General features: G+C 37.3%; 1 protein-coding gene across 2 annotated transcripts in view; it reads left to right on the top strand.

Annotated features, from left to right (window-relative positions):
- Positions 1–1,827: 1,827 nt before the first annotated feature.
- Positions 1,828–23,405, top strand: part of si:dkey-172j4.3 (diacylglycerol kinase delta) — a 63,916-nt gene continuing 42,338 nt past the window's right edge. Inside the window, exons 1-3 of one of the 2 annotated variants that reach the window (XR_010915704.1) lie at positions 1,828–2,141; positions 3,214–3,549; positions 5,049–5,153. Coding sequence is in view for 1 of the 2 variants with exons in the window: in XM_067523477.1 (XP_067379578.1) it covers positions 3,463–3,549; positions 5,049–5,153 (192 nt within the window). In the remaining variant the exon portion in view is untranslated. The remainder of the gene's footprint in view (positions 2,142–3,213; positions 3,550–5,048; positions 5,154–23,405) is intronic. The other variant, XM_067523477.1, reaches the window with a different exon arrangement.

Raw genomic sequence — 23,405 nt, 5'->3', positions numbered from 1 at the left:
AAGTGAGAGATCGACATCTCTTATTCCACTGTCAAATAGAGACATCACCTTAAATTCTGTCATTTCTGTGAAACTGAGATGAAATTTCTTTGTTTTCTATTTTATTTCCAATTTATTAAGAACATAATCTTCAGATCAATGTATATTTAAAAGAATAGTCAGTTGCAGGCCTACATACATTTCTTTTACTAAGTGTATTCTGGTCAGATGTGTTTTTGCCCTTGGTCTTCTTCTTCTACTGTCCCTCCCTCCCTTCCCTCATCTCCTTCTTTCCGTTGTCAAGGGCAACTGCAGGAAAGAGATGAATACAGTAACATGGTCACCTGATCAGCAGGGGAATCCGGCAGGTGTGCGTACATGCCACTCTGCACGTGCCTGGCTTGTCACGCCACTGACATAGAGTTACAACAAAATACCCAAATACAGGTGAAGGAAGAAAGATGAAAAGACTGCACACTCGCACACACACACACACACATACACACACGCAGACATTCCCGGCATTAATGAAGTGTTGGCTAATTCAGGATGAATATTTAATCATCTATAAACAAATTACTGTTACTATTGAGTGGTGCCACGGTGTTTGTGTGTGTGCACATGCTGTTCTCTCTCACTACCTGCCTTATTAGTGTGAATGTCTCTCTTCCTTTCTAATAGGACTCGATAGCCTGTTTCAGACATGAACTCCAGAGAATGTCAGGAGGATCAGGTCCTGACATTGTATGGAGTTTCTCTTTCAGACATCGGGTGATAGTCCGTGCGAGGGGCGTTCCCACCTGTGAAGAAGTGCTCCGTGTGATTGGGCAAGGGGTGGTGCTTGGGCACTTGAGCAGGGGACAGAACATGAAGTGATTTTTCATTCATGACCCCTCATGATGGGGTCTTCTGAGCCTTAGCTTAAACCCCCTACATATTAAAATGATTTGAAATTTAATATATAATATTTCTGTCATCTAAAAGCAAAGCTTGATGATGCGTGAAGACAATGTAGACAAGTAGACAAATGGAGTTAAAGCAGGGGTCTATGCCAAACCCAGTCTTTACCCACCCCGTCAAAACCATGCGATAGATAAAGACATAATGAGCCCCTCGACACAGACAGCAGAACTGCCCCCCACCCTTCCCCTTTGGTATGTGATTGTCGTGAATGTTTGTTTTTGGGGACTATGTGTGTTTTTGGTCATTTCATGTGTGCTTTTACTTATTCACTGTCTATTTTTGGACCTTTAGTGTTTGTTTTTTGGTCATTTTGTGTCTGTTTTGGCTAGGAGTAGCTTGCCGTTTATCATTCTGCATCTTTTCTGGATGCCGTGTTGATTTTTGTTTCTTTTAACTATGGTCTTTCAAAAATGAAAAATAAACAGTAACTTTGGAGGCTCTGACCCACTGAGGACCCTGACCTCTTGCTTGTAAAAAAGGCTTGTCCAGTGATTCACACAGAACAGGACTGCTATGCTAGCATTTATTAGCTGAGTGAACAGTTAGTCTGCAGGTATTATAAATATCCAAAGAAACTAAATGCCTTCATGTGATACTAATGCTGCAAATCAATACACACCTAAGTGCCCCAATGTTGTCAAGTGCTCCTCACATTGCTAGAGAAAAGTGAGATTAAATTTCCTCCAAACTTGTTTTTTAGGTCTGCTCTTCCTTCTCACCCAGTGCTCAGAATGTGTTCACGTGTGTGTTAATTAGCGTCGCTGTGTGTCTTTTACATTAGGCCTCTCTCTACCTCGCGCTCTGGCTCGCGCGCGCGCATTGTTTGCTCTCCGTTTAACCTCGGAACAGCGATTCGTGGCGACTCAACACGGCCGCTTTCAAACCCCCCCTCTCTCTCTCTCTCTCTCTCTCTCTCTCCCACTTCTCGCCTCCCTGCTCCCTCCTCTTCCTCCTCCACCTCCCTCCCTTGCCTTCCTACCTGATTCAGAACCGCTCCGACGCTATGCGTATGACCGCGTCTCTCTCTGCGAGGCGAGCACCACCGGAGAGACCCGCACGCTGCTGCTGACCGCGGGCCGCCCGCCCGCGAGCACCCAACGCCGGCTGTCGAGCCACCCAGGCCGGGCAACAGGCGCTGGAGACTTCGCCGCTGATTAACCTCCTCTTGAGGTGAAGAAGGAAGAAATTAACCGGCGAAGGCGAGTAATACCCATGTTTTCTGACACATGAGAGCACAGACGGGATTTATTTGTGCAGATGAAGTGGCCGCAGGTCGCTGATAGGGTTCTTACGTTTTTGACAGTCGAGCCGACTGAGCTCGTTTGACCAATATGCAGGAGTTCCATTGAATATTTATCTTTATTTTGCATGTCCCCCGTGATATTTAACAGTAAACAACGGAATGAATCAGGCTGGCTAAAGCGCACGACAGCCTGTTGTCCATTCGTTTCTTGTTTATTTTATTATAATGTTTTTGAACCTGAAAACCACATAACACATAATGACAGGAAGCAACCCTGCACTCTGTTTTGCTGTACGCTGCTTTTTTTTTATGATTATCATTTTTGGGTTTTAAGTTTGATGCCTTCAGGGGCGGCAGTGAAGTGAGATGCAGACGGGTCTTTGAAGAACGTGTCCACACCGTAATCAAGGATACACAGACGCACACAGGGGCGCGCGCACACATATGCACGCAGCCCTACAGATGGACTGTTCACTTTTCGGGTGCACGGCTACATGCTAATTAATATTTAGCCTATGCCCCGCGTGCGAGTGCGCGTGTCTTTATGTGAGGCGACTATGAAGCATGCAGACACTTCCATATCTCACGTCCCTGGACGGAAAAGCTCTGTCATGCAGAGTTGGCTGATTGTAGTGAGCCATGTTACCATCTTCATCATTACTGTTGTTATGATTCCCCTTGTGCACCATTTGCCTTCGTCATCATCTTCATCATCGCCCCCTTTATCATCGTCAGCATCATGGTTTCACTGTGTTTGTGTCATTTCCCTAAAGGGCTGTTCCACATGCAAAACATAATACTAAAGTGTTTATGAAAAAAAGAGTTTTCAGAAATGCAGGAAGAAGTAAAGAGGAACCCAGAAGGAGAAGTGGTCGTCATTGTCCGCTCAGTGTGATGGAGGAAGCAGAAAATTATACAGTTTTAAAGGACATTTGATTATACACTTTGAATTTGACAGGACTCTTCCCTTTCAGAGAAAAATATAGTGAGCTTTTTTTGTAAATAATTAATCCCTCCATCTTTTTCAGAATTGGCCCTGGATAGAGTTCTGCCAGAGGACAAGCGTGGCATCCTGAATCCTGCCATCCCAGTCATCACCCTCTGCCATTGTGCTGCACTTAGCCAAGCTTTCACCTCGCTAAACATTAGTCTTTCCTCTCCTCTCTTCTTCTTCAACGTTATTTAACCACTATCTACATCTCTGTAACTTGCGCTCTCACTTTTTCTCACTTTCTCTCATCATTCTTCCCCTTCTCTTACTTTGCCGTAAACTCATTATGGCATCCAAATTGAACCCCAATGTCCTGTATGTGGCAGGGCCTGGCAATTCGCTGGGTTCACCCCAAGCAGACACTGAAAGAACTGTAAGTATTTCTAAATTTTTTACGTCTTTAAAGCTGCAAAAACCAATGTTCTAATCTAATTAAATGATATTGCTCACTGTGGAAAGGCTTACTAATCTTTCATTATAAAACGTCACAGATTCACTTTGCTTGCCCAAATAAAGGGCATGGGCCACATAACGTATACATACTTTATGGTGGCAGATACCAGCTAGTTCTCATTGACCTCAAGACTTTTCATAAGTAAAAGAGGTAGTACACCACCTTTGCTTTACACTTCTACAAGAACGGGTATGTGAAATGCCTCCATTTTAAAAAAAATGTTGGTTTAATAATTGTTTTTCCTGCATCTTGATTTGACATGCCGCCAATGTGAGGTGTAACAAATCAATTAAAAAATTCATAGGAGCTGATTATTTCTAATTTTGTACTTTTTAAATTATGAGTTGGAGGAGATTTATATGATCTCAACGTTTAATAAACCATCCATTCTATGTAGTATCAACAAATTTAAAAAAAGGGGTGCTATTACAAAGGTGATGTTCTTTAATTGTCTTGACAGTGACAGGACAGGAGCTGCAAGAAAGTTATTGTTTCTTTAACAGGGATCTAAAGAAATTATTAACTGAAGCCCATTTTTAAATCAGCTTACTATAAAAAATATTCTTTCAGCTCCCCTGACGACCTTTGTTGGTGGCACAGATAGATATATGACAGCCTATGGTCTATGTCATTACAATTTGGGGTTAGATGATTTGTATTAACATTATCTTTTACATCTAAAATGTCAAAACAACTAATAGATTTGATGCCAAAATCAATTTTTTTATGCAAATTCTGAATATTGTTTGAATAATCACCTGCAGCGATACCAACTAAACTCTATACAATTATGTGTACAGATTAATAAACAGTTTAGGGTGTACTGCGCTTTTAAACTACACAGCGATAAAGCTCCGTAAAGCTGTACAAATACTAGAAAATATTCACATTTTAGGCTTAAACCAATATATTCCAGTTTTTTAATTAGGATTACATATATTATAATGTATAAATGTTAACATTGTTTCAGGTTAACAACAACACAAGATGACCTCAGTTGTGATATTGACTTCGTGTAGTTAAAATGTTAATGAATAACATCTCTAAAAGCTTCTTGTTGTTTCTGCATTCTTATTTTTGTCCCTTGTTATTAGGTTTTTTGTTTTGGTCCTTTTTTTATCAGCTTGTCGCAGTTAATGCTGTTAATGATTATAAACCTACAGATTAGTATTTACGTGCATATAGTGTAGCACCACAGACTGCTCAGAATTACATATACAGTAACAAAAGTACAATTTTTCTAATTGCAGAGAAAGCTATTGTAGCTACGTTGCTATGTTCTAGAAGGTGAAGGCTGTGTAAGTCAGTTAAATTGTGTGTTAAATAAATTAACCCAACATTTCTCTTGTGGGCAAACTATATTAGTAGTATCTGACTCTGATTTTGACTGTTCTTCATTTTGTTTTCTTTTCTTTCAGGTTGGAGAAGCTGGAGAAGAGTCATCAGACAGTGACGGAGAACAAGAAGAAACATCGCACAAGCTGATCCGCAAAGTGTCAACCTCGGGACAAATAAGGGCCAAGGTAGGAAAAGCTGCTGTGAAAGACAGTATGGGTACAGTAGGAGTGAAGACTGTATTTTAGAATCCTCATTACACAGTGGTCGAACATCTTCTGGAATATCGATGGATTTTGAGAGGAAATTTGTAAACTAGCTAATATAGTAGGCCAGTTTAGGGATGAGTGATAGAGCGAATGATCAGATTAAGTAGCAACAGTTTGAAAAATGTTCAGATCAAGAAATTTACTGCTGGCATGCAAATAGCAGCGTTAGCAGTTCTGTGGGGTTATGACAGCACTGTCAGAGGTCTCTGTTTCTGTTTCTTTGGAGACGCTGGCATGTGTGTTTTGCTAGTCAATAAGCTGGAGTAACTGCGGGTGCTGACAAGTTATGTCAAGAAAAGTCATGTTATTTCAATGAAATGTAAATGTCAGACATCCCAACTCCTCTCTTCGCTTTATTTATTGCATGGGCTTTATAGTAAAAGAAAGTAAAACTCTGGCTCCTTATCATGAGCCACACGTTAGCATCCACGTGACAGTGGGTTCTCTGCGCTGTTGCATTCAGGGATATTTCTGAATTTAGGCCACCTTAGAAGGGTTACTAGCCCAACATGTAATTGCCGTGGTTAGGCCTTTCTTTTTGTTACCAACCTGTCCTGTGAACAAGATAATAAGTGATGTTTTTTATTTTTATCATTATGGCACATATGACCCTAGTTACTTTGAAACAGAATCTAGTTTAAAAAGGTAATGTTAGATTTTACATTTTTGAAACATCAGGCCACTTTAGAAAGCTTTTCTGAACTTTTTATATTAAAACACTTTTCTATGGTTAAAGCAACATTAGCTAAGCATAGGGATACAGACTTTTAGCTCAATGGCTGTGCTCTTCACTAAGTCAGAGAAAGTCATGGCTATTTTTTTCATAAGGCCCCACTAAATACTCTGATTAAACATTTGAGCTTCTTAGTTATGTAAGTACATAATATTAAAACATGTCACTAAAGAATGGATGTGTGTATGTGTAGTCAAAGCTGTAAGAAGGAAACCTGCTTTAACCTAAATGCCTTGCCTTGTAAAGTGCATCGATCAATCCATTGAAGGTTCCTCTACTTTATCTGTGTCTTTTCTTTGTTCAATTGTCTGCCTCTAGTGTAACTTTATCACCGCTTAGATCAGACCTTTGATCTTATCCACCACTTGTCTTAGTCTGCTGAGGTCAGCTGACTTCCTCCTCAGGCCTGGTCCTCTTCCTGCCTGTTGCATTTTCTTCTGAAAGTTGATGTGACATAATTGCACAGTAACAGCTTCTTCTCCATCAAACCTCTCATAGAGTAGCTGCTTATTGGCTTCTGGACTTTGGAATATTGATGGTATAATATTACACACACACACAGACACACACACACACACACACACACAAATCTGAATCATTAGTTGTTTATAAGCTAATATCTGCTGTGAGAAATAGTATAAGAGTATAGTTGTTTTGTGTGTAGTATGTTTGGAGATTGTTATCCATTACCTGCATTAAACTATTAATCTAATCAATAGGAGACACATAGTCTGAAACCACTGTTGTCATGGGGACAGTATCCCATAATGCCATTTTTAGATATATAAGTTTGATATTGATTTGGTAATCTCATCAGGCACTATCGTCTTGTGTCATGGAGTGGGTTGTGCACGCAATATACAGTAAGGGCATCAGAACAGAGTAGATGGTTGTCATGGTTTTAGAAAAGGAGAACAAATGGTAAAAGCCATGACCACAGTATTATTTTGACTTTTTTGGTGTAGTTTTGTCTCTTTATTCTCTTTATTATTCTCTATTCTACATTCCATTTTAATTCTCTTTATTTTTTTCATTTGTGAGAATTTGCTTCTTATTCGGGTGTTACAATATCGGAAATTCAGTATTTTGGGGCTTTAGACAGTCCTGCAAAACTGGACATTTAATAATGTTAGCTTATACTGTATTATAGTGGGCATGTTTAATGTTTTGGTGTTAAACTGATAAAAACAATTTGACAAATAGCAAAAAAAAAATGTGTCGTTCAAAATGACAGCTAAACCAGACCTGAATTCCATGTACATGATTCTATTTCATTTAAAAAAACCCAGTTGACATAAAACCAGCAGAAAAATGACACACAAGCATTGTTGTGGTGTGTATTTTATGTCGGGGTGTTTAATGTAAATTCTCGATACTCTTTTGTGTATAAAGAATATATGTGGGTAACAGATCTGCAGTAGCTTTTCAAACAGAAGCACCTTCACTATATATGCCAGAAAAAAAATGTTTATAAATATAGTGTCTGGATGTTGGATTCACTTGCTGTCAATCAAATTTGACAATGCTGTGATTAGTTCTGTGTAGGTTTTCTGTATCTGTGTGTATGTGGGGGTGTTGATTAGATTGTATGTTCCTACAGTCATGTGATGGGGTTAGCTAGTCATTGACTCCAGGATTATGCTTCAGTGAAAATGACTTGAGGAGATTAGTGTGTTTGTGTATCCCTTTGTTTGTGTACATGAGGGTAGGAGCCCATGCATTTTGGAGCGCGTGTGTTTTTTTGCTGCTTATGCTAAAAGGTATCACATGTGTGTTGGATTTTTTATCTCAAGGGTGTTGTTTACTGCTAAAAACCATTCACGCATCTCTGCCTCTTGTGTCATGCCTCCCCTCATTTTGTACTCCGCCTGTTACTCTGCTTGTTAAAGCAACACTGGTAGCACACTTGTTAAGGAGGTGCTAATTCTTATCAACTGTGACATGACATTCTGACACTATTAGATTAATTCAGTTCCTCAATGTGAGTCCCTAAATAATTACGCAGATGCTGTGATAGCCCGTCAAGACCGGGCATGTCATTTCCCTTTTACTCTGGAGACGTTCATGTTGTCATTTAATATCTCTTGAGTTTAAAGACGATTAAAAAAAAAAATTTTAAAGTACAGTTTTTGATTCAGGTGGAGCAATTTTCATCATTTTAGAAGACTTGCTGAAGTCACTCACAGCAGTTATCCTTTTGAAATTTCACAAAATCACACACGTTTCTAACTGTACAGTTTTTGTGGTTTGTTATGAATTTAGACTAGTTTTTTGTGCACAGGGCTATGTACCTTTAAAATAACAAACAATAAGATGCTGTTTGCTCACTCTGTAAATGTTTAGCTACTGTAATCCAAATTTAGGTGACCTTGGACAATTGCTATCTGACTGTTTAAAACATAGCTGCAGACCCCACTGGCTAAATTGGAGTTTTAAGACTGATGGAGATTGATTTGTTGTGCTTGTGTACTCTTGATTTGCATAAGCCTGTTTATGCTGAGGATGAACTCAACACAACCTGTATTGCAAGAAAAATAATACACACATGTGCTTGTGCTTTGTTTTTAATAATAAATGGGTCTTAGGACATCACTATGTACTGAGCGTGAGGATATGAATCTTGTTAACAGCACTGCTTTGCATGTCTTCTCTTTTCTATCCAAATCTCCTGTATTCTTCAAAATTCTGTTGATATATTACATTAATTAAAGACAATGTTTATGTGCATGGTACATATTCTAAAGCTAAACTTTCTTTAGCACCATATTTTTTCTAATGGTTTACGCGTGGCATTAACAGCCTGGGCTCATTCCATATTACTATTCTCTTTATTTATTTATGCCAATAGTTTAGGGTCTAATTTTAGTAAATGGAAGATCCTCTAAAGGACAGAAGTAAAAGTCTGTTTTTGCAAGACTTACCATAAATCACTGTAAATCCAGAGAACATCTTTTGTCCTTATCTATGCCTTCTTTTTTCTGTTTCTTGTGATGTTAGTGAATATTACCTTGTGGGTGAATTGTCTTATTTTTTTTATTTGCCTGTTTGCATTTGATCGTATTTTGATATTTAGGACATATGATGAATATTATGGCAATGTTGATTATCCTTTAAAGCTGATACAGTAAACACTTCAGTTCAGTAAAACTACACCTAAACTTCAACTATAGTATGTCACTTAAAAGCTTGTCAGTTATGTTTAATTTAGATCTAATGGATTGTGTTGCATAAACTTGCAGATTAGTTGCAGATTAGTTTTTTGTTTGTTTTGACACAGGAAGGAGTTAGCTTGTGAGAAATGGAGATGTGATATTAAATGTGAGAAACCATACTTGCTGCATAAAGAGCCTTTAAGTTTTTGTGCTGTCAGTAATTTCAGAATTTTTGTATTTGTCTTTCAAACTGCTTTTCCTAAGTGACCGCTGTGATTTCTTGTTCTTTCCATCTTTTGTCTTTGTCTCTACCTTGAGGCTCCGTTACATAAGGTTTTATGCTGTTTCTTCTACCCCCCAATCCTCTTCTCCTCTTTCCCCACTTTGCCCATTTGGCTTGCTCCCATTTGCCATGTGGAAAATAAAGGAGATGCAGAAAGACAATGATGTAGAGGAGCAAATGGCTTCTGTTTATTGCATTTGTGTTTTTGGTCTGTGTGTGTGTGTGTGTGTGTGTGTATGTGTGTGTGTGTGTTTGTGTGTGTGTTCGGGGGGGACCATCTAATATATTAAGAGTTGGTTCTTATGTTTTTGCTCCCTTATTATTTTAAATTGGGTGACCAAAACATTAGAAGCACCTATTAATATAATGCACACCTTGATTCACCCTCCCACTATGACATCAATAGTAAACATGGTAAATGATTACCTTTCTGATTGCAGCTTTAACACTGAGAAATTATAATCTTGTAAAAGTAGAATTTTTCAATTGCACAGGTGTACCTAATGAAGTAGCAAGTGAGTGTAGATGTCTGCATGGAAGTGTACATGCACACACACGCACACAGTCTGAAAAGGGCAGTCTATTCATTATACTTGATTTCCTTAGGTTTTGTTCAACTTTTTTTTTTATGTCTATCTTGCAGACTCTTCCAGACTTTTTTCATGTTTTATTAAAGCTCGAAGTTCAATGAGTCTGGGTGTCAAAAGGCTTCAACAGCACCTCTACACGTGCACATTTAGCTAAAAAAGTGACAAACTGTAACTTTGATCTCTCAGCACGATATCCCTTCATTGTAATTGTATATCTCATCTTTTAGTTTTTCCCCTCCAAAATTGCTAAAAAATGTAAAATCAAATTCCAATTAAAGTAAACACTAGCAGCTACTTTTTTATTTCATCTAATTATTTTTTTGTGTTTTTGGTAACTTTTTTATGATTTTGATTTCCTATTAGCATTTGCACCTGGATGTCTTTTTTTAGAAGGGATCTTGACTTTTCTCAGCTCCCCAGGCAAACATTTTAAGTTCTAAAATAGCACATCATCACATTATATAACAAGTTGTATTTCTGGTGTTTTGAGTGGTGACCAACAGGTAACACTTCTTTTTTCCATTCCTGTGGATTTCCTGCACAGTGCTTTGGAATCAAACCCTCTATATTTGTTCCTTTTTATCTGTATCTCACTCCTGGTGCAGAAATCTGTGTGGGCGTTCACTGCAATGGAGATGAGGACGTGTTATAGTTGTGCGTGTGTGCATTCGGGAGAGTAAATAAAAATGGCTTGAAAAGAGTGCATGAGGAAAATGTGTGGGTTGTACAGTGTTGTGTGTGTGTGTGTATGCACTCACTTTGATTTGTGCTCTTGGGTTGATGTGATACAGCTGCAATAGTGTGTGGGTCAATACTGAGAAAGAGATGGAGGGAGAGATGAAAAGAGATGAGGAAAGAGAGATGGTGATAGAGGAAGGAGAGAAAATTAGTAGGTAGAAGAGGGAGAGAGATGGAGGAGTGGAAAGTAGCAGAGAGACAGATACAGAGTCAGTTATATAAGAAATCCACACAGCAAACAGCAGGCACTAATACCCATATTTACCATCACAACAGGTTGGCAGGACTTTAGAGGAGGCGGACTGACTATTTAAGATTTGTTGTTCAGTCGTAGGTACAAAGATTGCACCAAAGACACTGTTTGTAACTAAACAGTCTAAACAAACATGTTCAGTGCATTGTCTTGCAAAACTCCTTCTTATGACTATTTTAAATTGTTTGGATGTTTCTTACTCTTCTGCAGTTGATGCACTGACACCTTTTACAGCATTTTACTGCCACAACTTGTTGGTATGTAGAAATTAGCTAAGCCTAAGTATGTCATAGCTGTTCTGGTCCTCTTACAATGGCAGGGTAAATTAATTTATCTGAGCCTCTGGATTTGTTCACACACATTTTTATATCACATTATGAGCTTCCATAGAGTCACCAGTGGTCCATACACACACACACACACACACAAAAAAAAATAACTGCAATAAAAGCTAATATGCTCGGTGCTACATAAGAACATATATGCAAACATAAAAACACTGAAAAATTATGAAAAATTTACCAATTAGACAACACAAACACAACATTTAGAAAACAATTACTCACTCTGTAAGGAAACAGAAGAGCTAACACTATAGGAATGCACACAAGCTTGGGTTACACATTAGTGAGGGAAAGGATAGCTATTACCCTGCTTTGTTTTATATGAAACATGATTAAGTATTTACATGTATGGACCTCAAGAAAAGGTAGCAGCTGCCTTGGTAGGGGCTACTGGGAGTCTGCAGAAATCTAAAGATCAAACTAGGTAAAAACATTTCAAGAGCTTTATGGGATGCAAAGTAGTTACATGCTAAAATGTTACTATCTTACTGCTTATTCATATTTTGGCAAAAATCTTCAGAAGACTGTAGACAGACATAGGTATAATGTCACTTCAAGGTGGAAACCACATGGCACCTGCTCATCTGTATACTGATAAGAACCTGGAGGCAACGATGAATATTTATCAACACGATAAGGTTTTAATGACTTTAATTGCAGTATCTTTTTTGTCGCAAATTCGTTAAAATAAAAAAATCCCATTTCAATCAGGCAATTTGATATGTTGGTAAGATACGAAGTGGTATTCTAAACCCAATTTTCAATATGTTGGGATGCTGTTTAGATTTAAATAAAAAGAGGATGCATTGATTTGCAAATCATTTGAAATCTACTTTTGATTGATAATATTAAAAATAAAACCTAATCAATTTTAAAAATTTTGGAAAATATTTACTCCTTTCCAATTTGGTGCCAGGAGCACAGAAATTGGGACAGGAATGCGATGGTTGCTTCACTCTTCTTTTAAAAACACTCTTGAAGCAATTGTAAATGGATAAATCGCATTGCTTTAAAGGGCGACTTCACCAAAATGTAACTTGCTCTCTATGGCTTTAGTTTAGGGTGTAAATGTACATTTATGCTTTTTAACTACCCTCTTACTTCCCTATATTAAATATTTTTCCAATTCGAGCTGCAAAACTCCTCCGGTTGACAACAACCGGAGGAGTTTCTCATCTTTAGCTTTTCAGAAGATATCATCTGGGGGAGCTCTGGAAAAGCGTGTTGACTGTGATCACAAACTCCTTGATGGCATTTATGTATACGTACTACCCAAAATAGAACCATAAGTTAAAATCAGTAAAGGTGTCCTTTAAGTTTGAAAGTCATCAATTTTATATTTGCTCCCTGTAGCTTTAGTTTAGGGTGTAAATATACAATAATGCTTTTAAATTTCTCTCCGACTTCCCTGTATTGAAATATCTCTCACTTGGAGGAACCTTCAGTTCAGATTATGTCATCTTGTTGCTCAAACTGGAAGTTGTGATCATGGTCAACCTGCTTTTCCGGAGCTCCCCCAGATGATATTATCAGAAGTCCTAAAGATGTAAAACTTCTCTAGGTAATGTTCTCTGGAAGAGTTTTTCCTCCAGAAGAAAATAAATATTTTAAAATAGGTCATGGGGAGCAAGTTGAAAATTTGCGAAGTTGCCACAGTATCATAGATGCTGGCTTTTAAACTGTAGGTTGATAACAAGTCAGATGATTAATCTCCTCCTTAGTCTGAAGGATGCAGCATCCATCTTTGCAAAATGACTTTTGAAACTAATTTTGTCTCAACCAACCACAGCAAAGTTTTACATTTAACCTTAATTTATTTTAATGAGCTCAGAAGGGAGCAGTGTTTCTGGATATTTTTCATTATATTATAAACCACATATAATGAAATGCCCACATTTTTACCAATTTTGTGATCATTCTATAAATAGTATTGTGGCAAAAAGTTTGTTACTCTCTCCATTGGGGAATAAAAAACTAAAATAAGCTGGTGTTGGATAAATAACTTGATATAAAAGAAAGACAACTGCTTGTGTACCACGAATTAGGTGAAGTGGTTTTGTTTTTTATAAAAACCTTGTGAGGTGGCTGTAGCTCAGAACAGTCGTTCACACACCACAGGGTCTGTGGTTTGACTCTTGGTCTTCCTGGCTACAAGTCAAAGATTCAAGATTCAAGTTTCAAGATTCCAACAACTTTATTGGTTCCATGGGGAAATTGTGTTGCCTTGTTACAGCTGCTCTCCACGTGAAAAGTAGAAGAGAAAGAAAAAAACGTCCACCAAACCAACACAATCGACAAGTACAAGTACAAACTACTGATCAATAGGTAAAAAGAAAACCACCTAGAGAAGTAAATTTAAATGAAATGAAAACAATACTAATTGTCTATTTTGACTATTTAGTCTATTTAGTCCCCCTCCTTTTTACAGAAGAGGGACGAGGCACTAGACACTAACCCACCAAGTTGTTCCTAGTGTCTGCTACTTACTTGTCGCTATGGATAAAAGCATCTGCTAAATGACTAATTGTAATTGTAAGCTTATTTATTATTTTAGTATTTGCAGCTATACCATTCACCCACCCACTTACTTGTATTTGAAAGGTAAATACAAATAAGCCCAAATGAAATCACTGCACGTAGGCTGATAATCATATCATTGTACTTAAAAAGCACACAAAGTCTAACTGCTGAGTCAGTCTGTCTCCCACACTGACCGCTGTTGTTAAATGAAGCCTCCCAAACTATTTTTCATTGATTTGAACTCAGTCCAGACTGTCCAGTAAGAGGACTTTCACTCACAGAAAGCAAAAACTTCTTATTCAAAATGAAAGAAAATACTTTTTTAGAAAACAATTAATTTACAATCCAATAAGGTTTGTCAAAGAAGTTCTTCCTTCACCAGAATTTTCACATTTTTTTTTAAATGTGCAAAAATGATTTTTTTCCTTTAGTTTTTTGGCATGAATCTTTTCACATCAATTAATAGCTTTTCAATATTTTTCTGTATGTTTTGTAGAATACAATTCCAAAGGTGATAATTAAACAATCAAACCTGTTTTTATAATCTACAATCTTTGAGAAATTAGTAATATGGTGAAAATGAATAAAAATAAATGGTAAAGGATGTACACTTATGTAGCACCTCTCAAGACTAAAAGCACTTTTCACGTTGCTTCTCATTCACCCATTCACACACACTCACTGATGATGGCAGCTGCAAGATGTTGGTGATCAGGAGCAACCTAGGGTTCAGTGTTTTGTTCAAGGACATTTCAGCATGTGGAGAGGAGGCTCCGTGAATCAAACATCCAACCCCACAAAAGGTGGACGATCTTTTACAAATCTCAAACAAATACAATTGGCAGAGAAAAAGCTCTGAAGGCAACAACCCGTTAATATCTCCTTTTTCTGAGACTTTACATTGTTTTTTAAAAGGGAATCTTTTTTTGTTTTTACTCCTCAATTTAATTCACTGTCTTTTCAGTGTTTTGTCTTGTGTTTTTGTGTCCACTCTTGTTTCAATCCCTCTCTTTTATTGCTGCCACCTGGTTGTGCTTTATTCCTTCTGCCTTGATCTCTCCCTGTCTCTGTTTTCTTTGACCTCCTTCATTTATCACCTGTCCTTCTTTTCCTTTCATCCTGTCCTCCCTTCATCTCTCTACTGTGTTGTTTACTATTGCTAGTACTTTTTCTTTTGGATCCATATTCTAGTAGTAGTGTTTGTACTACGTGACTCTGTGTCTATCTTTGTAGCCTCCTTGGTGCCTCTCAGTCAGTCTTGCAAACAGTTCGAACTCCATTTAGTTACTTGTTTCAACAAGAGTTTAAACAGTAAATTAATTTTGATTAGTTGTTGAGTTTCGTTAGTTATCTAACTTCGAGCACCGGTCCTAAACTTGACACTTGATGACTGATGACACAGCCACCTGCTTCAAATTGAAAATGTAACACTTGTTTCTTTTTAATTAAAACGATTTGTTTGGGGTTAGGCATTCAGCTGGGATGGTTGCGATTAGGGTAAGGGGCCAGTAAATGCATTATGTCAATAAATGTCCTCACTCTGATGGCCATACAAGAGTCTATGTGTAGTGAACTAATGTGTGCTCTCAACAGAATCATCTGTGTGTATTTTTGTTATCAGTAATAAGCTAACAGGTTTCTGTCTTGGCAGAAGTGCATTTGCTATGTATTGTGTATGTGTGTGTGTCCACAGCCTTGTGCTGTCCATCCCCTTTTTTTTGTCTCTCCTATCACAAAAATTCACATGGATGGGATTTTCTGTGTTAGAGGGTGACAAAACTCACTCAGTTGATACAGTTAGCTAAAGCTACATTGACTGTACTTTACTCATGTCTGCAAATGTTTCCTCTAATAAAGGGCTGTGTGTAGCATTTCAACATTAACACATGATGCTGCAACTCTTTGGTGCAAGAATGTAATAAACTGAAATGTTATGAAAGAAACATAGCGAAAGTGATCACATTATTTATGCTTTGTGTAACACTGCAAGTGGTGCATGTTGGGCATGCGTCTATTGATGAGACACAGAGGCCACAACATTTCCTGTGAAGCTCTGCTGCTGTCACTGGTACGGTTTGTCCTGTCAGGGCCCTTAAAATAAGTCAACAAGCAGAAGAAACATACTTCTCTACTTTGTATTTGTGCATTTCCAATTTCTTTTTTATTCGCTTACTTTAATCCTTTTTTATGTTGTTGTTGTGCTTCTGTGCACCTCTTGTGTTTTTTATTTTAACCCTGCTATCTCTTCATCTTTCTTTCTCTGTCTAAGGCCAAAAATAGACTCATTCTGGGTTTTTGTCAACCTCTCTCTCATGAAACCCTTTCAACAGGAAGCTAGACACTGTTACCACAACACATGCGCACAAACACGCGCACACACACACAAACACACACACAGTAGTAAGGCTGTTTTTGCATTACTACTGTCCTGAAATAGCCAATAGATTTTAATGTTTATTCTGGGTGTCTTCAGCTTGCAAGATAATTTTTTTAAAAGGGCTTTGTGTGCAAATGCACTTGTACATGTATGTGTGTAAGTGTCTGTGTGTCCATGCACTGTCCCGCCACCTGACTTAAAGGACAACATAAGGAGTAACTGTTTGAGTCAGCAGCAGGAAAACAAAAAAACAAATTTGTTAACATCATAATTATTGCTATTGCTCAGAACTACCTGTTAAATGTGTGAATGTACATCATTGCACAGCTAAGCACAAGGGGAAGAGTTCACCAACTGCCAAGACAAGGGGTTTGATTGTGGTGCCTCTGGTCACATGTTCTTTCAACTGGCCATGACCGTGTGAGGTAAACTACTGTGAATGTGTGATACGATAATGCCACAGAATATATTGTTTGCTCACTTGATGCATTGAGTATTCTTATTATGTCAGTGCAGTTAGACCCTCTCTGACCACCGGTGGAAGTAGTGAGAAAACTATTTTTATAAGAGAAACATTTTTAATCATGAGGATTAAGTTGGTTCTTCAAATGTGTGTCCAGCCTTTCTGCAGTATCTGCTAAAGACGGTCCTAGACTGACAATGAAAAATTATACATTATTCAATGTCTTTACATAGAAAGACAGTATGGTATATAACTAAATTCATTAACAACAGATGAGTGGAGTTTTTGTGCTGTTGTAAACACTTTTAAATATTTTTAAATGCATGGTTTAAAAGTTAAGCAAATAAAACGGGGAATTTGGTTTAGGTCATTGTGTCACAGTTACTTTAGTTCATTTTCATGCTAAATTTGCCTTGCTGATGATGTATGACTTGGTGCTTCCCTCTTACAGTCACAATGTTCAAATGAGATAGAGCTGAAGGAAAGTGTTTGATGTGAGAAGAGACCTTCTTGTATGTCGTATACTTGTGTTGGTGTGTGCTTCATTTCCTGCAGAGTGTGTAGCGCGGGAGGGCTTCCCTTTGTGTTCTCTGATCTTTTTTGTCATTTTGTCAGTAATATGTATATTGGGACTTTTTTTTTCTACATAATTTTATCAGTTATTTTGTACTACTGCTACTGCAGACTTTCATAACTTTCTTACTCAAGTGGTGCCAAAACTGGTGCACTTTCAGATGGCTCAGATCATATTGCTTGCTCTTCAAATCTTTACACAGGTCACAAGTCTGTGGTTACAATCATCTAGAGTTATTAGTGAGTCTTACGGGAAACAGAGTCTGAGAAAGACTGAGAGAAAGATAGAGAGAACTAAAGTATACCGACTGTCAGAGTGACTGTACTGGAAGGATGTGGCTTCGCTTCTAAAAACAACACATTTTATTTTTACACATCTGTGTGTGTGTATGTGTGTGTGTGTCTGTGTGTGTGTGTGTGTGTGTGTGTGTGTGTGTGTGTGTTAAAGATGGAGATATTTGTAGCATCTTATTCACTCAATATCTTATTTACCACTGCTTATTTCTCCTTTCTTCTGTCTTTGTATCTCTCACTGCGGCCCATCTTTACACTGCCGTGATGGTAAATGACGCGTTTCTGTAAAATGTATGTGTATTTTCATGTGTGGTAAAAGAATAGTCAACAAATTACCAAATGCCACTGAAAGCTAAAGGTTTAACAAAACAATCGCAACTTAAAATTCACTTTGTACCTGCTTCTGGAGCTTTCAACTTGTTAGAGTTAATGCACTCAAAATTCCTGCTGATATTACTGAAAGCTATAGAAAAAAGTCAGTAAGTGTACCTTGAGTTAGGTTTACTCATAGAAGATCAATTTTACTCTGATGCTTTTGTTTTAACATATAAAATAACATTTACCTTATAGCTTATGGTTATATCATTTTGTCCAACTTCTGTCTGATTCATTGTGCTCCTTCATCCATGAGCTTACACTACATATTATTATTACACAAAGCTGTATTGGCTTGTGCCTTGCTTTTGTTTACACTGTTAATACATGATGCAGAATTGCACCTTCTTTGGATGAAACAATCTCCTTCTTCCCACCAGTAGGCAAATCATGTGCTTTAATCCGTGGAAAACCTTTTTTTGATAATATTGCAGTAACCATTTTTTGCAGAAAATGTTTTTCATCCTGGGTCAGTAATAATAGCATAACTTAAACAGTCCAACAAGTTGTATAAACCTGTATAATTCCCTTTATTTCTGAAGATAATAATACAGTTGAGATGTCCCGATCTGATCTTAGTGAATTTTAAATGATTAAATTAGTTAAAATACTGTGGATTAAAATGTTATCCTTTTGTCCATTTCAGCCTGATGGTGTTGTACTGCTCTCCTTCACAGTCGAGTGAACATTGAAAATCATTTGAGCACAATGCCTGAGAGCCCTAAACTCTGAAACTATTCATTATGAGCAAATGTCAGCATAAATATCTTGTTTTCAATGACAAATGTCGCTGGTAGCAGGTTGGTTCCACTGTCAAGAAACATTGTGTGAGAAAATTGAATATTGGGTGCAGCATGTTGCCAACTAATTGTTCAGCTCACCCTTCCATCTTAACCCCAAAGACATTTATACAAATCTAAGTGTGAACTTGGTAGTAATCCCTATATTATCAATAAACTTTTAGTATATGTTAACGTAAGATATTGGCCTTAGACAATGCCACACATTCTCTACTTCCTGCATATGTTTGGTCTCTTGACTTACTGCTGGCACTCATCCCCTGCACCGTCATTTCATTTAAACAAATCGAAAGCTTCTCAATTAGTGAAGATGGGCCAGTGTGATCCAGCTCCACACTTTGTCTCAAGGTGATGAAACTAGAAGATTTTATCACATATTTTGCTTGGTTCAGTTATTTATCACTTTAAACAATTTTGTTTATGCACAGTGTTGCATTTAATCTATTTTTTTCTCTTTTTAAATAATAGTGTCCTTTTAACTTCAACCAGCAGTGCATCTTTTTGTCCTACCAAGCACTTAGCTTAGTTGGCCTGCAGAAGCTTTCGAGGCTTGGAACAAAGCTTCGTTGCTTTGCGACTCAGGCCAAGGACAAAATTGGGAAAAGAAGATGAGAAGAAGACGATTTATAATCATATTAGGAAAGAGCGCTTACCCAGCCTGAAGTCGCACCAATGCCTATTTCTCTCAATTTTCATCTCTAACACCCTCCCTGGCTCTGCCTTTTGTCTCTCACTGCCTCTGCTGCTCTCTATCTTTCCTTAGTCATCAAGCTTAATGCTGAGCCAGGCTGTGAATCATATTAGAGTTAGGGGATTGGCAAGTTATCAGAAGGACAACAAATACCCCTATTTCTTTTTTTTTGCAGCTTCCAATCTGGATAATGAAGCTGCATACAACCTGGCCTATATGCGTGTGCATACACACACATAAACGTGCACTCAGAATACAAACCCAAAGCTCTAGACATATAAAAAAGTGTTCAAGGGTTTAACAAAGAAATAAACTAGCAAACACTAGTTTCTTTCTTTGAGACAAAAGCCACATCCTTTAGAATAGCAGATTGGGGTCGGGGGGGCTTACGCTTTTCTAAACAGAGGCGATTGAATATCATTGTTCATTCAACAGAATGATTCAAGAGAGAGAAGAGAAAAGAAGAAGATAATAGAAAAGGTGGGAAGTAAGTGTGTGTTTATTGGGATTTGTTGGTTTGGGGTAGCTTATTTAAAGCAGGTCTGTGTGTGTGTTCGCATGTGTTTCATTTTTAATGCCAAAAGAAAGATGTGTCCTTACATACCTGTAGTGTTTCTGTGTGTGAGAAGCACTATGTGGAAAATCTGCTCATGAACACAGCAGAGGGGGAATCCAACCTATATGTGGCTTCCTGGGTGTGTTCATTATAAAATTGTGTGTACGTGGGTTAATGTGAAGATGTGCAGTATGTGTATGCAAATAAGTGTGCGAATGTAAATGACACCAAGATTTAGCTCAGACACATGTTTGATGTATAAATAGCAGCATAACAAACCACCAAACAGGGTCATGGTGTTTTAGTTGCTCTCACATTAATAAAAGTAGCCTACATTGTAAATTCTCGTTCAGGAATTGAGTGGAATCAGATAATATTTTTTATTTAATTTAACATAAATATCTAAGTTTCATATTTTGAAGCTAATTCAACTGAAATATTCTAGTCGTTAGTACTTTTAAACGAGTGTTGTTCTAATTAGAATGAATGAATTTCTATGAGTGCAATCAACTTATTGTATTAAGTTAAAAAATGTGTAGAACTAGCATATTAGTAGGCTTTGTATACATGCATTGTTTGAAATGTGTAGGTCACGAAAACATTCCTTATTCAGTATTTTGTCTTTACTTTAGATTAGGTCACGGTTGTGCATTTTTACAATAATAAGAGCAATGTGACACATGATAAAGGGTTAAGGTTGTATTTAGACACTATCCCTGCTATCCCCCACTACCCCTGCTCTAGAGAGCAGCTTAGACTGATGATGATTCTAGTAAAATGTGGATATCACTTTATTCATCAAGAAAGAAATCAAAATGACACACACATCAAAATACTTTAGCTATTTAGCAATTAAAATAATTCGCACAACTGACACAACAGAAGCAATAAATCAAAAAATTTTAAAAAAATTATAAATTAAGAATCAGTTAGTAAACCAATCAGTTAAAGAAGCAGGGTAGGAGTATAACACAAGGTGCTGGTAAGTCAAGTAATATACCTATGCACCCAATGCACAGTGTCGTAGAATAATAGGTAGTAGATAGAATAGAATTATACTAAGTTAGGCTTAGACTAATAGTTGAATTACTCTGAATAAACTATTTTTACACAACATACGATCAATGTATGTTGTTCAATACAATGTTGTTTTGATTATTATCTCTCATTATGGATTTTCTACCTTATACCTAGCCCCCATGATTTATGTGATTTTTACCTCAAACACCCTGTGAACTCTACTAAAAAAAAGTAAAGTAAAGTAACAGGCAAATCCTGGAGTGTTGTAACTGTCCCGACATCTGAAATCAAACTTTGTATCTTTCTGTACTGATCATCTGCTTAGCACCTAAGCAGATTATTCACAATGGGTAAGAATTTAAAAGCTCCACAGTGGAAAGTGACTTATTTAGACTTCTATGAGTAACTTTGTGTTAGTTTCATTTTATGTTGGAGTTAGGAAGACATTCAATGAATGGGGAAATCATTAACTCATTCATTACTGCTGCCTCATTTTTAAAACAGTCTTTTACTCAGCTGCATGTTTCTTCCTGCAGCCTTTTGTTTTGCACATATATAGTTGGAGAAAGTCAATTAGAAACCCATGTAAACTCACTCATGTTTAGAGCATCAAGGTATGGCTTTATTGGAAATATACTATTTGAATAATTGATTTAACACAACTTTCATCTGCAGGCAGCAATACAAGAACTTAGTAAATAGGCCACATATATTAATATATATTTATTTATGATTGACTCTTTCACGGTGTAACTCAATAGTCACTGGTTACAGTAAAACATTGAATGTGTCTTGTTTTTACTGAAATGTGGAAGCATGAGAAAGAAGATCATGATAAAATATGCAGTGTGTGTGTGTGTGTGTGTGTCTGTGTGTGTTTGTGTGTGTGTGTGTGTGTGTATGAGGTGCGCATGCTTAGCAGGTTGACATTGAGCTCTTGAGCTCAGGATTCCCTCCAGTCTGACAAATAGATGGAGGAATCAGAGACTCACAGATGGAGAACTGAGCCTTTTGTATCTGCGAAAACACACCACACACACACATACACGCACAAGTCTGTCATGCTTTCTGCACCACCACTAACCACTCAGCAAGTTCCTTTGTAGAAAATCTATTTTTATCACCCAATGTCTATGTTTGAGAAACCCAGCTTATTCTAGAAACAGACTGTTACTGTATATGGTTCTCCCCAACCATCCTCTCTCTTTGTTTATGCATCAAGTTTCTTTTCTTTCTACTTTTCTCTTTTATCATTTTAGTTTTATTCTGTTCCGGTTTTGTATGTTCTTTCTTCTTTCTTTCTTTCTTTCTTTCTTTCTTTCTTTCTTTCTTTCTTTCTTATATCCCACTTCCTTCCTTTGTCATTCTGTATTGTGCTTTCTCTTTCGTTTACCGCTCTCCTTTTTTCTTGTCCCCCCCCCCCCCCCCTTATGTTATTAGTTTTCTTGCTTTTCTTCTTTCTTGCTTGCTCATTTTACTCTTTTATTCGTATTTGTGTTATTTTTGTTCTTTCTTTCTTCCTTCTCTGTTTTTCTGTCTCATAGTTTTTCTTGTGTTCTGCAATGACTAATGGAGACAGAAGTCTGTGAGAGTGTACAGACATGCTGTGCAGCAATCTGCTGCCTGTCAGATTAACACACACTAGCTTTCACATGAATAAACAGGGGTACATACTTAAGTGTATACGTATAACATTGCATTAACACACATTAGCACAAACAAACAGCCATATATATAAAAAGTGGAAGCAGAGATCATAGTGTCACCACACAAGCAACACACCTCTTTCTCCATGAACATGCTGGATTTTTTTTTTTTAACTTCCGTTTTTCCTCTTAAAGCCCCAATATATAACATGTTTACATTTGAATAAACGCATGCTGTACAATCATGTTGATGGTTTGCTAACTTAAATACAAATGAAAACATTGGTTGTGTTACGTTAAATTAACTTTGAATTTCACAAATCCCAAATTATCACTTTCACAAAACTGAACATTGTTGTAACCTTGAATTCAGTGCAGATTGATAGCACACTTAAGTGCACTTTAGGCTGCAGGGCTACAATCAAGCACAAACACACAACAGGGCTTTAAACAACAAATAAAAATACAAACATTTCAAATAAAATGAATATGCTGTTATGTTTAAGCACAATGATAATTTAATGAAAAATTAATTTTCATATGTTTAGCATAAAAGACATCATCCTTCAGTGAGTGGTTCTACAAAATGTTTTAATTCTCACGATATTACCATGAAGTGCCGAAAGGCACAGAAACCCCTGTAATAATTCTACAACAGCTGCCCACCACACATACAATAGCTCGCCTACATGTAAAATTATACACATATTGTTATCCTTAGCTTTCTCCACCTCCACTTTTAGAGCTCAACACATGTTGTTGC

The sequence above is a fragment of the Channa argus genome, chromosome 12 (genome assembly GCF_033026475.1).
Source record: "Channa argus isolate prfri chromosome 12, Channa argus male v1.0, whole genome shotgun sequence".
Lineage (NCBI taxonomy): Eukaryota > Metazoa > Chordata > Actinopteri > Anabantiformes > Channidae > Channa > Channa argus.
This window is presented reverse-complemented; position numbering and strand designations above follow the sequence as displayed.